This window comes from Chiloscyllium punctatum, chromosome 48 (genome assembly GCF_047496795.1).
Source record: "Chiloscyllium punctatum isolate Juve2018m chromosome 48, sChiPun1.3, whole genome shotgun sequence".
In the NCBI taxonomy this organism is placed as follows: Eukaryota; Metazoa; Chordata; class Chondrichthyes; order Orectolobiformes; family Hemiscylliidae; genus Chiloscyllium; species Chiloscyllium punctatum.
In genome coordinates, this window is record NC_092786.1 from 57,060,464 (window position 1) to 57,077,686 (window position 17,223).

At 41.6% G+C, this 17,223-nt stretch overlaps 1 protein-coding gene across 7 annotated transcripts in view; it reads right to left on the reverse strand.

Moving 5' to 3' along the window:
- The window catches only part of LOC140469070 (uveal autoantigen with coiled-coil domains and ankyrin repeats protein-like), a 169,377-nt gene that overhangs the window by 31,665 nt on the left and 120,489 nt on the right, over positions 1 to 17,223 (reverse strand). For all 7 annotated transcript variants that reach the window (XM_072565318.1, XM_072565321.1, XM_072565323.1 and 4 more), the window contains exons 9-10: positions 3,558 to 3,595; positions 1,186 to 1,275 (exon numbers count right to left, since the gene is read on the reverse strand). In XM_072565318.1, coding sequence (XP_072421419.1) covers positions 1,186 to 1,275; positions 3,558 to 3,595 — 128 coding nt within the window. The remainder of the gene's footprint in view (positions 1 to 1,185; positions 1,276 to 3,557; positions 3,596 to 17,223) is intronic.

The window sequence follows — 17,223 nt, forward strand, 5'->3', positions numbered from 1 at the left end:
GTGCAAGTGATAATATTTTGAAAATTTTGTGCTGACTGAATCGCAGTTCAAAATGTTTGTCATATAACCTTGCTAAGCCTCAGAAATAGGCGCAGGGACTAAAAGAAACTGCATACATGAAACTTAACCGGGCAAAGATTTAGGATACAGAATGAAACCAAGATTTGGTTTTGTCAGAATGCTTATTTTCAGTGTATGATTTGCAAGCTACATACTCATCATCCTTAGAGCAGAGAAATGTTCAAGAGGGGTTTGAGAGAGGTGCCCAAAATCAATGAGAGTTAAGATAGAGAGAAACAGATTCCTGTGGCAGAGATTTCAGCAACTAGTAAACTCAGGTGTAATGCAAAAGGCAAAGGAGCCAGAAGGAAGCTGGAGTGGTGTCTTTCAACTGTGAGTTGTTGCAATCTGGAACATGAAAGCAGTTTCAAAAGCAACTTTCAAAAAGGATTTGAATAATTTGAAGGGTGAAGGGTTGTTACGTTATGGGGAAGAGCAGGGAAGTAGGGCTCACAGACTTCGATAGCAAACATGTTGTGCTGAATGCTTTCTTTCTGTTCTAGATCATTCTCATGCTATTCTTGTCAACTCAACAGTCAGTTGTAATTATTTGAAGACCCACCCTTCCCTAGTGTTATTGCCAAGATAAATATTCTCTGCAGTGAGATCTACTCATATCAAGTGGTGCAGCAAGTGTCTGGGATTTTCCACCCACACTGTGTCTGTACTCTCTTCAGACGTTAACTGTGACTCAGTTAGTAATGCTCCGATCTCAGTCAGAGAGTTGACTTCAAACCCCAGTACAGGTACCTGAGCACAAAATCCAAAGTCGAGACCTCAGTGCATGTTTCACGTGAGTCTTTCAAACTGAGACCCCATCGACCTTCTCATGTGGGTGATCAAAAACATGCCATTACATTCTAATAAAGTATCTTTGTTGACTTGTTGTTAACTCGGTTTCTCTCTTCAAAGATGCTGCCTGCCCTGACTGTTTCCAGCACTCTGTTAATTTCAGATTTCCAACATCAGCAGCATTTTGCTTCACTTATGGTTTTACACATTTCAACATTTTTGTCTTCCATTTCAAGGACTGTAATAAACCAAACAACTCTCTCATCAGTGAGAGGCAAGCGATTAAAAAGACAGTGACCATTTAAATCTCCAGAGAATGCATTGCACTAATACCTTTACAATGCGTTGTTCCTTCTGACTCTGTGCTGTCGGTGTTTCATCATGAAAATGCCTTTGATCTATTTTCTGTGACAGTTCAGGAACCTGCGTAGATACCAATTTTTTTTTTTAAAAACTTCATGTTTAAAAGGATAAAACAAAATCCACCTTGTTTAAATACTATATGTTCGAACCAGCAGCCAAACAAGTTTCAAGACAGTTCACACTGACTTATCAACACGGGATAGCAAAGGAGCTAAGAACCAGGGGCAGTCAGATGACATTTAATGTGGCCTTTCCCCAGCCTCAGCCTTACAGCTTTGTATACAGGAAAGCAGAGAGATTAGAGATTTTAACATTTATGATTCATAGTTGCATGGAAACCATCAGAAGTAAAATGGATTCTCTGCAAAGGATATCTTGGTCAGTTGGTATCTTTTTATTAATACAGACACATATTTAATCAAGTACGCTTGAAAACAAAATACGCTCAAGTTGAAAGATTTCCATTTTGAAACCTGGAGGTCAGAAGTTTCCAAAGTAGATATGGAGTGAGGGAGGGGATGGAGTGTTTTGTTTGAGGGAATTATGGTACCGACAGGATATCACAGAATTAAAATGTTTCTGACCATTTGGGATAGGTATCCCCATGAACCAATGGCAATGAAAACTCTAATTGTTAGATTACAGTTGGTTTATGAATGCAGTCTTCTCATTTAAAATATAATCACTTCCATGATGACAGGACATTTTTCTGGATATTTGAAACACAGAGTTGGGACTTGGGAAAACCCACCATCAGGATCTGTCCATATCTTGTAGGGAATCCGTTCACATGTATTTGGAGACCACTGATGCAGACTGCCACCTTTCTACATCTGGTATTGGATAAAATCAAGCACTTATAGAAAACAGGAGCAGGAGTGGGCTGTTTGGCCCTTACACAGAAATAGTTACAGGAGTAGACTGCCCAACATTCAATAGGATCATGGCTGATCTGGGATTCCTCATGTCCACTTTCCTGGATTTTCCCTCCGAGCTTGCTTTGCCACTAATGATGACCATGGCTGACTGTCCAACCCAGTAACCTGTTCCTGCTTTCCCCCCCAACCCCCACATCTTTTGATCCCTTTAGACCCAAGTGCTGTATCCAATGTTTTAACCTCAACTGTTGTCCAAATTCCACAGGCTCACCATTCTCTGGCTGAACTTAACTCTTGAGTTGGAAGGGACTTGGTATGCAAAATCCTGCCCCCTAAATCAATGTTAAAACAAAAGTACACCATGCCCCCTCAAGGACTATAAAGAGACACCTATGCATTCATCCTTGATTTCAGCTTTACAGATCTGATTTATATTTACTTGCCTTTCTCATATTTCAGACAATCAGAAGTCAAAACCATCTGACAGTCAGGAAACAGAGATGTTGAGACGGTTGGAATCACAGAGCGATAAGATAGTCCGGCCAGGTCACAGAGGTAGAAAAAAAAGTTCTAAACAACCAGTTTCTGCTTACGAGCAAATCCCATCAATATAAGATCTGCCCTTAAAAGCTATTTGTTTCTTAATATTTCCATGTGAACTTATTTTCTAGCAGAAGAAATCTATCTGCACAAACACTATATATTTTAAGCTTTATATTTTGATGAATGTTGTGTTGATGTAGGTGATGATTAGCCATGATCCAGATTTGTGGAGCAGACTCAGGTTTCTGAATGGCCTACTCCTGCACTTTTGGTCCTGTATCATCAACTGTTGAAAAGAGCCAGATACCTGATTAAGTAGTTAACAATCCTCCTACTTAGTAGTCAAAAACTAGTGGTCTTGCGCTTAAACCTTACCAATGAATTGAATTGGGATGGGCATGAGTTGAGGGGAGGGACCTAATGATATAAGGGAATCTATCACCATTAAGGAGGGCATCCAGTCTTGTTCTGTGTCACACTGAGTGCACACTTGGTTTTTGCAACATCTTTTAAAGAATGGGAAAAGGAAAGTCTTGAAAATTCACAAGTGTCATCAGAATACAGAAGCTGAGCTACAGGGGGACAAAAGACACAGCTCTTGGTCACACAGCTCTGTTTCATGGAAGGGGTCGAAGGAGTGAAAATAAAGAGGCTGAGGGGTTTGGGGTGAGATTTGCGGAATGTAGGGTTGAGGGGCATGAGGCTCAATCATCAAATGGCAGAGGAACCAGAGGACACTCAAAAGACCATTTCAGTGGGATCGAAAATTGCAGCAGGAAAAGCCTAAGTTAACCAGGTAGAGTTGAGCAAAACTGCACCAAGACATTGAATCACACATATTACTGAAACTCTGGCTCCCTGGCATTCGGATAAGCAGAATTAATTCAAATGAACAAAAGCGATAGAATCAGTAAGTCTTACCTGAGTCACCTGTTGCGATTTTGTGCTAGGTTCCCTTGCTGAGTGGGGTTAAAAGAAAAACAAGGCTTAATTTTGACCATATTACAATATTCCTCAATCCTTTGCTTGAGTTATTCTCAAGACAACAACATGTTTGCAAGGAGACAGAAAGTAAGGAAAAAGGAGGTGTTAAGTAGTAGCAAAAGACACTGGTAGATGACGGCGAGACGGGGAGAAATAAAAAAAAGAGACCATAATCAACAATCATATCCCAAATGCCCGATTCAAGCTGGCTCTTCCCTTTATGGTTCATTTAAAATTTTTTAATTATCTCAAAAGAAACCAAACAGAAGATGGAAAGGGTTCAGAATGGATTTACCAGGAAGCTGCTGGGAATGGAGGGCTTGAGTTACAAGGAAAGGCTACATAGGCTTTTTTTAAACTGAGGAGTAGGAGATTGGGGAAGGGGCCTGACCTTATAGGAGGTTTACAAAGTCATGAGGGGCATAGATAAACGTGAAAGGCAGGTGTCTTTTCCCTAGGGTGGGGGATATTTTTAATCAGCAAGGAGAAAGGTTTAAAAAGGACTTGGGGGCATTGAGCATGACCAGTGTGCAGAATGAACCTCCAGAGGAAGCAGGTACAGTAACAACATTAAAAAGACATTGAGATAAATACATGAATAGGAAATGTTTGGAGAGTTAGGAGTCAGGAGCAGGCAAGGCAGGACTAGTTTAATTTGGGAATATGTTCAGCATGGACTGGTTGGGCCAAAGACTCTGTTTCTGAGCTGTATGACTATCTGAAAACAAAATCTCGCTTCTCTACTGGCTCTTCTGAAATTGCAGCAGAAAACGATGTGCAGTGAGTCATTACCATTTGGAATGCATTGGTTTAAAAGACAGTGCAAGCAGAAACAACTGTAATTCTCAACATTAGACACTTGAGGAGCAAGATTTGCATTGTGTTAGGGAAGTGGTTGGGGTGTAATTGTCTTTTAAACAGCTAGCACGGCCACAGAGAGCAGAATGGCCTCGCATGGCTCGATGATCCTAGGCATTAGGATTATGGTGGTGGGATCTTAAGAGCTGACAGTCACCTGGAACTTATAGATATATTCACTCAACCTGTCCAGACACACAATGGGCAGGTGGATTTGGTCCAAAGGTACAGGCAGTACCACTGCACCACGAGAATTCCCACATTGTCATTCACACTAACCACCAACACAGCAACCAGGGTTCACAGAATTGCTGATGAGCATAAAACATTGCAGCAAGAAAGATCGTCACTTAATGTTAAAATAATCAAAATATTGTTTGGTGAAGGGTTCTATCTGAAACAGAAAAAGCTGGAAATACGAGGCACCATCCAGTATTTGTGCAGGCAACAGCCAGTTGATTCGTTGGGGATCATTCCCTTCCTTGAGGCTATTCAAGGGCCAAGCCAAAATCCAGTCCCCACCAAGAGCATGTTCACTCGAACTCAACGTGCTGAGTGTCCAAAGTGAACAATATTATCACAACAGGCCACAGCAATGAAATAACATCCACAGTTGACAGAGCAAACAGATGCTTCAAGCCCTAAAGTTTCCACTTTACAACTGTCTCCCAACAGTGACTATACAGATTTGTACAAAATAGGGAACTTACACAACAGATTAAAAAGTGGTTGTCCAGGATTCTATTTTTGGTGGGGGTGAGGGTGGGAGGTGGGGTGGGGAGAGGGGATGAGAGATTGCAAATAGTAGGTACTGTCCCCAAATTTAATACTGAAACAGGTAACTTTTGCATGCAATTTTCATTTATTCAACAATTTTAAAAAACTGGCTGCAGTAAACAGCAATATGCACTCCACCTAGTTCCTTCATTCAAGTCATTAATATAAATTGTAAATGATCAAGGTCCCAGTGCTGATCCCCTCTGAAATCCCATTAGTTACCAACTCAAAAATGATCGATTTGACCCACTTTATACACACTTAACAAAAGGCACATTAATGTGTCAAATCCTTAGACATTCTCCCTTGAGAAGGCAAAGTAGAACAGCTGACACAAAATTGCATTTACTTTCAATGCAGTAAAATTTCCAATGATGTAATCAACAAAACCTAACACTAAGTCACAAAAGAATATAATAGAACAGGTGATCTAAACGTCAGTCAAAGATGTGGACTTTCAGGAGAGAAAAACTGAAATTTAAGGAACAAGGTCCAGAGCTTGAAAATTTGGTAATGAAAGGTATGGGCACCAGCAAGGAGTGCTTCAAATCTAAAATGTGCAAGTGACCAGAAGGTGAGATTTACAATTATCTCAGAAAGCTGTGCAGCTGAAGAAGACTGCAGCGATAGGGGCAAGTGAGATCATGGAGATATGTGAGAACAAACAATGAATTTACAGACAGACCTGGCAGAAGGAGAGCCAGTGAGGGTCAGCAAGCTCAGGAATGATAGGGAAGCAAATGCACAACGCAGAGTTCTAGCAGTTACACTTGTAGGAGAGAAATGCGTGCTCACGTGTGCGCACGCGTGTACACACACACACACACACACACAGACACACACAGACACACACAGACACACACAGACACACACACGAAGTGGGTGTCTGCATCAAGATGTACAGCATGGAAACAAACCCTTCAGTCCAACCCGTCCATGCCAACCAGATACCCCAACCCAATCTAGTCCCACCTGCCAGCACCCGGCCCATATCCCTCCAAACCTTTTCTATTCATATACCCATCCAAATGCTTCTTAAATGTTGCAATTGTACCAGCCTCCACCACTTCCTCTGGCAGCTCATTCCATACCCATACCACTTTCTGTGAAAAAGTTGCCCCAAAGGTCTCTTTTATATCTTTCCCCTCTCACTCTAAAACTATGCCTTCCAGTTCAGGACTCCCCAATCCCAGGGAAAAGACTTTGCCTATTTATCCTATCCATGCCACTCATAATCTTGTAAACCTCTATAAGGTCACTCCTCAGCCTCCGACGCTCCAGGGAAAACAGCCCCAGCCTGTTCAGCCTCTCCCTGTAGCTCAAATCCTCCAACCCTGGCAACATCCTTCTAAATCTTTTCTGAACCCTTTCAAGTTTCACAACATCTTTCCAATAGGAAGGAAACCAGAATTGCACGCAATATTCCAAAAGTGGCCTAACCAATGTCCTGTACAGCTGCAACATGACCTCCCAACCTGTACGCAATACTCTAGCCAATAAAATAAAGCATACCAAACGCCTTCTTCACTATCCTATCTACCTGCGACTCCACTTTCAAGGAGCTATGAACCTGCACTCCAAGGTCTCTTTGTTCAGCAACACTCCCCAGGACCTCATCATTAAGTGTATAAGTCCTGCTAAGATTTGCTTTCCCAAAATGCAGCACCTTGCATTTATCTGAATTAAACTCCATCTGCCACTTCTCAGCCCATTGGCCCATCTGGTCCAGATCCTATTGTAATCCGAGGTAACCCTCTCCGCTGTCCACTACACCTCCAACTTTGGTGTCATCTGCAAACTTACTAACGGTACCTCTTATGCTCGCATCCAAATCATTTATGTAAATGACAAAAAGTAGAGGATCCATCACCGATCCTTGTGGCACTCCACTGGTCACAGGCCTCCAATCTGAAAAACAACCCTCCACTACCGTCTGTCTGTCTTCCACCTTCGAGCCAGTTCTGTATCCAAATGGCTAGTTCTCCCTGTACTCCATGAGGTCTAACCTTGCTAATCAGTCTCCCATGGGGAACCTTGTCAAACACCTTACTAAAGTCCATAAAGATCACATCTACCCCTCTGCCCTCATCAATCTTCTTTGTTACTTCTTCAAAAAACTCGATTGAGTTTGTGAGACATAATTTCCCACACACAAAACAATGTTGACTATCCCTAATCAGTGCTTGCCTTTCCAAATACATGTACATCCTGTCCCTCAGGATCAGTCAGAAGTGGAACAGGTCCTTTCAGAACATCCTTGCTGTAACACAAGGCGAAAATCTTATTTCCATGAAAACTGTGCTAATGGTCTGAACATACTAATCATCAAGTGTTTGATGGAGTGAGTGTAACTTTCAATTTGATAACCAAGGGACTTTTCACTCACTTCAAACATTTTTTTCAGCGCAATTTTAAACTTTTTAGTTTGCAACATTTCAGTTCAATGCATTGGTTTATGCAACAGTTACCCCCTTCAGGGGTTCCAACCAAGATAACACTCCAGTGCAATACCAAGGGAACAATGTACAGTCATTTGAAGCAAGGCATTAAACAGATGCTGTGCCCACCCACCTGTGTAATTGTATAAGATCCCAAGGCAGTAGTTAGAAAGGGAACAGGGGAGTTTCCTGGCTAATATTCAACCCGCCACCAGCATCATGGAAATAACTAGATCATCCTGTCTTTGTTATGTTGCTCACAGCACACTCTCACAAGTAACAAATTGGTTTTGACATTCCTCCACAGTACTAGACTTCAAAAAGTACTTAATTAGTTGCAGAGAATGGGGATTTGGGACATCTGGAGTTCAAGAAAGGTGCCTACCTCTTGACAGTTCCTTCACTTTATCACCGTGGTTTCTGAAGTGCAGTCAATCTATTATTGATTGAAAAGCATTTCAGCATGTACAGAGATTTGATGAGGTCTCATTGTATATAAATCCAAGTTATTATTTTGACAGCATATTCCCCAATAGGTCACATTAAATTGTTGCATAACCAGTTGAATTTTGGGCTAAACTGCACATTCACCTAGGGATACGAGGTTTAGTTATATGAATGTACAGAACACACTGGCTATCCACGTAACTGCACTTTGCAGTAAAGCTTCAGTAATCCAGCCTGAAAGCAGGAGATGGCACTAGAGTTATCTGCAAAACTCTCCAAAACGAAACAAACTTGGCACAATCTTTTTCTCCAATTAAGTTTCCTCTTGCTCACAAAACAATTTTAACTCCTTGACAACACCCTGCAACTGCAGACTGCAGCGGTCTTGAAACAGCTGCCTACATACAGAAGCCTGCACAAAGCACCAAGAATGCACACTCAAAGGCAAAGGCACATCCTGAAGATATTACTTGGACGTTTGTGCATTTTAATTATGGATCCAGTAATGCTCTAATTGTCAACGGAGACTGGCCACAGACCCAGAGGTTCCAACATACACCCTCCGACCTCCAACTTCCCCAGGCATATACCTTTCATACCACCCTGACACCACCACAATCCAATCCAGGCGTTTTATATCGAATCAACAGAAATGGCCAAAGAAAATTCAAGTAAAAATCAAATAGGACTTTTCTCTAGGGTTTTTTTTTGCTCATGGCTCTGTCTTTGAGTGGAATTGGAAACCCTACAGGAGACGTGCAGAGCCTCAAAGCCAGGATCCCAGCCCCAGATGGGGACTCAATGACTCTCTTCAATTTTAACAGCCCCCCACACTTCACAGGCTTTTAATTTGCTGCAAACGAGCCTCCAAGATTTACTTTTAGGTCTTACACACACACACATTTTAAATGCTTTCGGTTTTTGTTTAGATTGTAAATCTTCTTCAGATGATATAGCTTTGTAAATGTCACAACTTTCCTTAGTATTTTAACAACGTACCGTCATATAGCACCATGAACACAACAAAATAGCCCACCTTGCTTCACAAGACCATTATCAAACAAAATTTGACACTCAGCCACAAACAGTTATATTAAAGCAAGTTCAAAATGAAAGAGACAGGTTTAAAAATTAGCATAAAAATTAGGGGGGGATCCCATCTAAGTCAGAGATATGGAGGAAGCTTTCCATCAGAGGATCAGTCAGTGGAATCCTCTTCCACAGACAGCAGTATAACTGGATCACACAATCCATCCAAGGTGGAGTTACAACGGAGAGGTGCCGGTGTTGGACTGGGGATAGACAAGCTTAGAAGTCTCACCACACCAGGTTATAGTCCAACAGGTTTATTTGAAAGCACAATCTGTCAAAGTATTGCCCCTTCATCAAGTGAAAATTGAGTTAGACAGATTCTGATCACAACAGAGTCAAACAGGAAATTGGAGGCAAGGCCACAAATCAGATCTGCCATGACCTTATAGAACTGTGCAGCAGGCCTGGGGGTCCAACAGTCTACACAGTCCAACAGTCTACACTGTTCCTAACACACTGTGCTTTGTGTTTAAAGATCATCATGGGGCCCTCTTTTAGTTCTGTGGTAGTGTCATTACCAGTGGATCAGAAGCCTGGGTCCAAGTCCATCTACTCCAGTGGTGTGCGATTACATCTCTGAATAGGGTGATTAGAAAAAATAGGTCAATAATACAAAGAAAACTAAGACCATCATGTGGCAGCCTTCTTCTCTTTAAGTGGTAATGCCCCTACCTCTGAACCAAGAGATCCAGGTTCAAGTCTCATCTGCTCCAAAGATGTGTAATTACATCTCTAAACAGGTTGAAAATAGTTTAAAGACCATCATATAGGAGGAGAGAGAACAACATGTGACAATGTTTATAGAAGGAATTCATTATCTTGGTTCCCAGCAAGCTGAAGCTGAACAACTGAATTAGGGAATTGGAAGAGTGCACTACAGCTGTTTGAGGGCAGTAGGGCTGAAACAGGACTCAAAGTGGAAGTAAATGGGGATTCGCTGTGGTGGCCTGGAGAGTACCAACCAAAAACATTGTTGGGGATGAAATTCAATGAACTACTCTTTCCCCACCGCCCACAAGTGCTGAAAATTCAAATAAATCCATTTCACATGGTGAGGTGCCAGAAGACTAGAGGTTGGTGAACGTGGTGCCACTATTTAAGAAAGGTGGTAAGGAAAAACCAAGGAACTACAGACCAGTGAGCCTGATGTCGGTGGTGGGCAAGATGTTGGAGGGAATCCTGAGGGACAGGATGTACATGTATTTGGAAAGGCAAGGACTGATTCGGGATAGTCAGCACGGCTTTCTGCGTGGGAAATCATGTCTCACAAACTCAATTGAGTTTTTTGAAGAAGTAACAAAGAGGATTGATGAGGGCAGAGTGACGGACGTGATCTATATGGACTTCAGTAAGGCGTTGACAAGGGTCCTCATGGGAGACTGGTTAGCAAGGTTAGATGTCATGGAATACAGGGAGAACTAACCGTTTGGATACAGAACTGGCTCAAAGGTAGAAGACAGACGGTGGTGGTGGAGGGTTGCTTTTCAATCAGGAGGCCTGTGACCACCACAAGGATCGGTGCTGGATTCGCTGCTTTTCGTCATTTATATAAATAATTTGGATGCGAGCATAAAAGAGGTATAGTTAGTAAGTATGCAGATGACACCAAAATTGGAGGTATAGTGGACAGCGCAGGTGGTTACTTCAGAATACAGCACGATCTTGATCAGATAGGCCAATGGGCTGTGGATTGGCAGATGGACTTTAATTTAGATAAATGCTGCATTTTTGGAAAGGCAAATCAAAGCAAGACTTATACACTTAATGGTAAAGTCCTGGAGAGTGTTGCTGAACAAAGAGACCTTGGAGTTTAGGTTCATAGCTCATTGAAAGTGGAATCTCAGGTAGATAGAATAATGAAGGTGGTGTTTGGTATGCTTTCCTTTATTGGTCAGAGTTTTGAGTATAGGAGTTGGGAGGTTACTTTGCATCTATAAAGGACATTGGTTAGGCCACTTTTGGAGAATTGCGTGCAATTCTGGTCTCTTTCCTATCGGAAGGATGTTATGAAACTTGAAAGGGTTCAGAAAAGATTTACAAAGACGTTGCCAGGGTTGGAGGATTTGAGCTATACACAGAGGCTGAATAGGATGGGGCTGTTTTCCCAGGAGCGTCAGAGGTTGAGGGGTGACCTTATAGAGGTTTATAAAATCATGAGGGGCATGGATAGGGTAAATAGACAAAGTCTTTTCCCTGGGATGGGAGAGTCCAGAACTACAGGACACAGGCTTAGGTGAGAGGGGAAAGAAATAAAAGGGAACTAAGGGGCAACGTTTTCACACAGAGGGTGGTGAGTGTATGGAATGAACTGTCAGAGGAACTGGAGGAGACTGGTAAGATCACACCATTTAAAAGGCATCTGGATGGGTATATGAATAGGAAGGGTTTGGAGGGATATAAGCCAAGTGCTGGCAAATGGGACTAGATTGGGTTGGGATATCTGGTCAGCATGGACGGGTTGGACTGAAGGGTCTGTTTCCGTGCCGTACATCTCTACGACTCTATGTTCTCAGACATCCTGGTTTTACAAGGTCTGCTCAGTAACTCCCAAAGGAAAAATGGACACACACCATATTAGTGATAACCGGACTAAGTGATCATTCAACAGAGTGTGATTAAATAGTTGATCAACACTTGCATCAGGGCCGGTTAACTGACCACAATAATCACATGGCAAAGGGTTATTTGGCCCCATCATGCCTGTGCTAGCCCTTTGTAAAAAGCCAAACGATTACTCTCACCTACCCTGCTCTTCCTCCATAGCCCTACAATTAGTCTCCATTAAATCACGCAAATGTTACTCAAACCTCTTCCTTCACAGTCACCAGGACAGAACAAAAATAAAACAAATAAATCTCAGCATAAATATGCTATGACATAGCTGAATGATTCAACTTGTTAATTTTAAAGTTTGAAATACCCTTACATTTAATTTGTAAAGCAACACAAGATGGTAGATTCACCCCGGAGTTTACCAGAAATTGATACAGTGATGGCACATGATGCCGCCGTGGGCGGCACGGTGGCACAGTGGTTAGCACTGCTGCCTCACAGCGCCAGAGACCTGGGTTCAATTCCCACCTCAGGCAACTGACTGTGTGGAGTTTGCACGTTCTCCCCATGTCTGTGTGGGTTTCCTCCCACAGTCCAAAGACGTGCAGGCTAGGTGAATTGGCCATGCTAAATTGCCCGCACTGTTAGGTAAGGGGTAAATGTAGGGGTATGGGTGGGTTGCGCTTCAGCGGGGCGGTGTGGACTTGTTGGGCCGACGGGCCTGTTTCCACACTGTAAGTAATCTAATCTAATCCAATCTACATCTGATGTGGCACATCATGGACAGTATAAAGGGTTCAGCCTCAAATAGACTTATGGAATTACAAGTAATGTGGCCAAATGAAGAAACTGATAATCTGTCTTAAGTTTCTTAACAGTTTTTGAGTTGTTACAAGAACAAAAACAATAATAAAAAAAAGCTTTGTGTTTATTCAGCAACTTTTCACCAGCATTGGGTCTCTGAAAGATCAGCATTAACAGATGAAATATTATTCGAAGGGTAGTAGTCGAAAACTACTTGTGTTGCAGTGTCGAAAACAGGTTTATTTTGCCATCTTATCAAAAAATAATTATTGGCAGGACATCAGGGGTAACCCCATGGGAATTTTCACATCCCATGGATGAGGCCTCATTAACATTTAATCCAAGATATAGCACCAACTGCAATGTGGTTCCCCTCAGTAATTCAATGAAGGATTAACCTCGATTTATGTGCTCGCATCTTGGAATGGGATTTGAACTTAGATCTGTGAGATGCAGCAGCATGTGCATAATTAACTGAGGCACAACTGAGCCGATGTAAGTACATGGACTGTACAAGGAAATTGGGAGTGGGCCTTTATTGTGCAGATGTGATGAGTCAAGTCTTCAAGAAATTTGACCCATTTCCCAATTCACTGCCTTTCCTGCCAAAGTGCATGTTGCATGGTTCTCCCATCCTGCAACATGCTTTTATAATAAAATTACTGGCTTTTTTTTTGGAAAGGGATAACATGTACTTTGAGATGCTGTTTTATAATTCACTTCAATGCAGGGTGTCCAGGTTTCAGAATATTTCAGGATGCAACTGTAGTTCTAAGTTTTGCTTGCTCCTTCTGGGACTCCCATCTTCTTGATTCCATTCACCGTCACGCCACCTCTAATTTCTTTCGTCTCTGGTATTTTGCTGCCTGTTCCATTCTTTACATCAAACTGTCTCTACTTCTCCGGGTCCCTACTCTCCTGTTATGGAGACCACTTTGGATCTTTCCCAAGTTACCCACTGTTTTTCATACGGCATCACCCAAAGGGTCACTGAGGCACCTTCTCCAGCTTTAACACAGACTGTCTAAGACTCCTCTCTCATCCAATTGCCCACAGAGAGGGGATGTTATACAGAGTACCCCAAGCAGGGAGTCTGTAGCACCTAGAAGAGGAGCCTTGCTACAGGCAATCAGCATACGTGGAGGAGCAGATCAACAAAGGAGCCCATGGCAAATAGGCACAGAGTTAGATAGGTCAGAACAGATTGAAATTAGGTCTTGCTTTACAATATAGAAAGGATCTAGCTGGTTGAGAAATCTCTGGTAAATGGATGAAGTATCTTTTTTAATTCTTAAACATTAACATAGTCCACAAATTGGTGTGATGGAAAATCAATTTGGGTGAGGATGAGGAATAGTCAGGGAAATATGTCACTATTGGGCGTGGTCTACAAGCCTCCTAACAGTAACCACACTCTGGAACCAAGAGTATAGAATGAAAGATTTTGTGTTTGTGCTAAAGCAATGACAATAACCATGGATGACTTTAATCTACATGAGTTGAAAAATACCATACTAACAGTGGAAACCTGTATGTGCAGTTCCTGGAAAGTTTAGAGGTAGCTTCTTACAATAACACATTTTGGAATTAACCAGAAAGAAGGTTATGCTCATCTTGGTGTTGTGTAATATGACAAGAAAGAATTAATGACTTCATGATTAAGGCCTTCCCATGTTAAGTGACCTCATTATGATTGAATTTTACATTCAGTTTGAAAAAAGTGTGTTGAATTCTCGTATTTTAAACTTAAATTTAGGCAACTATGTGGGCATGAGTGCTAAGCTAGCTGACATGAATTGGCATACTAGGCAAGGGGACAGATCAATACAGAGACAGTGACAGACATTTAAGGAGTTATTTCAGAGTGCACTCATATGATAAAGAAAAAAATCTAAAGGACCCTTCATCCATGGTTAACCAAAGTAGTTAGGAAAAGCATCAAACTTAAAAAACAACCAACCACACAAAGATGACTGGAGGTTTAGATAATGGGTCAGAATATAAAGAATAGCAGTGAGTGACAGAAAAGGTTAGTCATGAGAATAAATTAGAGCATAAAAGACAACTATGTAGAAATGTAAAATTGATAGGAAGGAGTTTCTACGCACATTTGATGAGGAGAACTATCTAAAGGGAGTGTTGGTCCTCTCGAGAGTGAGAGCAGGGAATTATTATTAGAAAATAAAGGAAACGGAGGATGAAATTAACAAATACTTTTTATAGAGAAGACAAAAAACATTCCAGTACTGCTGTAAATCAGGGAGGGCGGGGGAGGTTGGTGAGAGGAATGTCACAAAATTACAATCACAAGGCAAGTGTTCTGAGCAAACTGATGGAATTGCGGCTGACAAGGCTGAGTCCAAATGCACTTCATCCAAGGGTCTTAAAAGATGCTGCTAATGAGACAGTAGATGACTAGGTTCTAATTTTCCAAAAATCCCTAGATTCATAAAAAGATTACATCAGACTGAAAAGCAGCAAATAACTGCTCGTATTCTACCTCCTTTCATTCTAGAATAAAGAAACTATAACCAGTTAAGATTTAGAGATGCCATTATTGAAGACACGAGGAAGCTACAAAGTATATCAACAAGTTGGAGCATACAAAAAGCTGGCAGATGGAACACAATGCGGGAAAGTGTGAAGTAGTCCATTTTGGCAAGATAGAAAAAGGAGAGTGTTATTAAATACAGAAATCCAAGTTGCAGAGGGATCTAGGTAGTTAGTGCATTGGTCACAAAATTATAATATGCAGGTAGAGCACATATGCAAGGCTAATGGGATACTTTCCTTTATTTTGAAAAGAACTGAACATTAAAGGATGTTATGCTTGAAGTTATACAGGGCAATGGTGAGACCATATCTCGAATACTGCATGCTGTTTTGGTCTCCTTATTTAAGGATGGATGTAAATGCATTGGAGGCAGTTCACAAAGTTTAGATTGATACCTGGAATGAGCAGGTTGTCTGATCAGGAAAGGTTGGGCAGATTGGGCTGCTTTCCAGCAGAGTTTAGAAAGTGAGAGGTGACCTGATTGAAGTGTATCAGATCCTGAATGGTATTGACAAGGTGGACAGGGAAAGAGGTTTCCTCTTGTGGGTGCGTCCAGAACAGAGGGCAACGTTTTAAAACCAGGGGTTCTCCATTTAGTACAGAGAGGGGAAAATGGTTTCCTGAGGGTTATGCAACTTTGCAGCTCCCTACCTCAGCAGGTGTCAAAGACAGGGCTTTTTATTTTAAGGAAAAGTCAATATATTCTTATTAATTGAAATGTGAAAGTCTAAACAAAAACAAAACAGCAATGATCTTAATTAATGACAGAGCCAGCTTGAGAGGACAACTTTACTATTTCATGTGTACTTACAGCATGCCTACTATGGGATAAATCAATCAATGTCCTTCTCTTCCCACTGATCCATCAATCAAGATGAAAGTCTCCTGCTGGAGATCCCTACTACCATGTTAACATTCACCCCCTCAATTACAAGTGTATCAGCACTGCAGTATGTACAATCCACAAGTTGCACTGCAGTAAGTCAACCAGCTTTTTCAACAGCAACTCCCAAATCCACAATCTCTGTCCCCTTGTGGGGCAAGGTCAACAACTGCACACAAATACCATCACCTCCAAGTTCCCCTTCCACTTATACAACATCCTGACTTGGAATTATTTTACTGCACTTACACTGACACTGGAACAAAATTCTGGAACTCACACCCCAACATCACTTGACTGCATCTACGCCACACTGACTATATTAATTCAAGGTAGCAGCCCACCATATGTTTTTTTTCCTTCGTTGACCCCCTACCATCTCAAAAGGAGATTATAATTGGGTAATAAAGCTGGCCTTCTCAGTGATAATGGTTAATGTCCAATCAATCACTTTGTTAAGGTCTGTTAATGTTATTGTTAAGTGCAACAGTTGGTAGGTATTAATTACATTTTAAGACATAGAAATAGATATCTTCTGAAAAAAAAAACAAATGGGGCAGGCTTTTGGGGTGCACAGGTCATATTCCTACCTCTGACCCAGGAGGTCCAGGTTCTGGTCCACCTACTCAAGAGATGTGTCATAACATCTCTGACCAGGTCGATTAGAAAAATGTAGCATTCAAAATCTGTGTTAAGAATTCAGTGAAGGAGACAGGGCTGCTGGCAACATTCTACCTCAATCACAAGACAAAAACTAGTGGTTACTACAGCAACAAACAATATCTCCCAATCTTGGTAACCTCTCAATTATTTGCTTAACAAGAATCTACCTATCTTTACCTTTAAAAATATTCACATATAGATATATAACAGTTGAGACAATGGGACATGGATGTAGGTTTGCTCGTTGAGCTAGAAGGTTTGTTTTCAGACATGTCGTCACCATTATAGGTAACATCATCAGTGAGTCTCTCGATGAAGCACCAGTGGCATGGCCCACTTTCTATTTAGGTGTGTAGATTTCCTAGAGTTGGTGGTGTCATTTCCTGCTCTTTTTCTCAGGGGGTGGTAAATGGGATCCAAGTCAATGTGTTTGCTGATAGAGTTCCGAGTGGAATGTCATGCTTCTAGGAATTCTCGTGCATGTCTCTGTTTGGCTTGTCCTAGGATGGATGTGTTGTCCCAATCGAAGTGGTT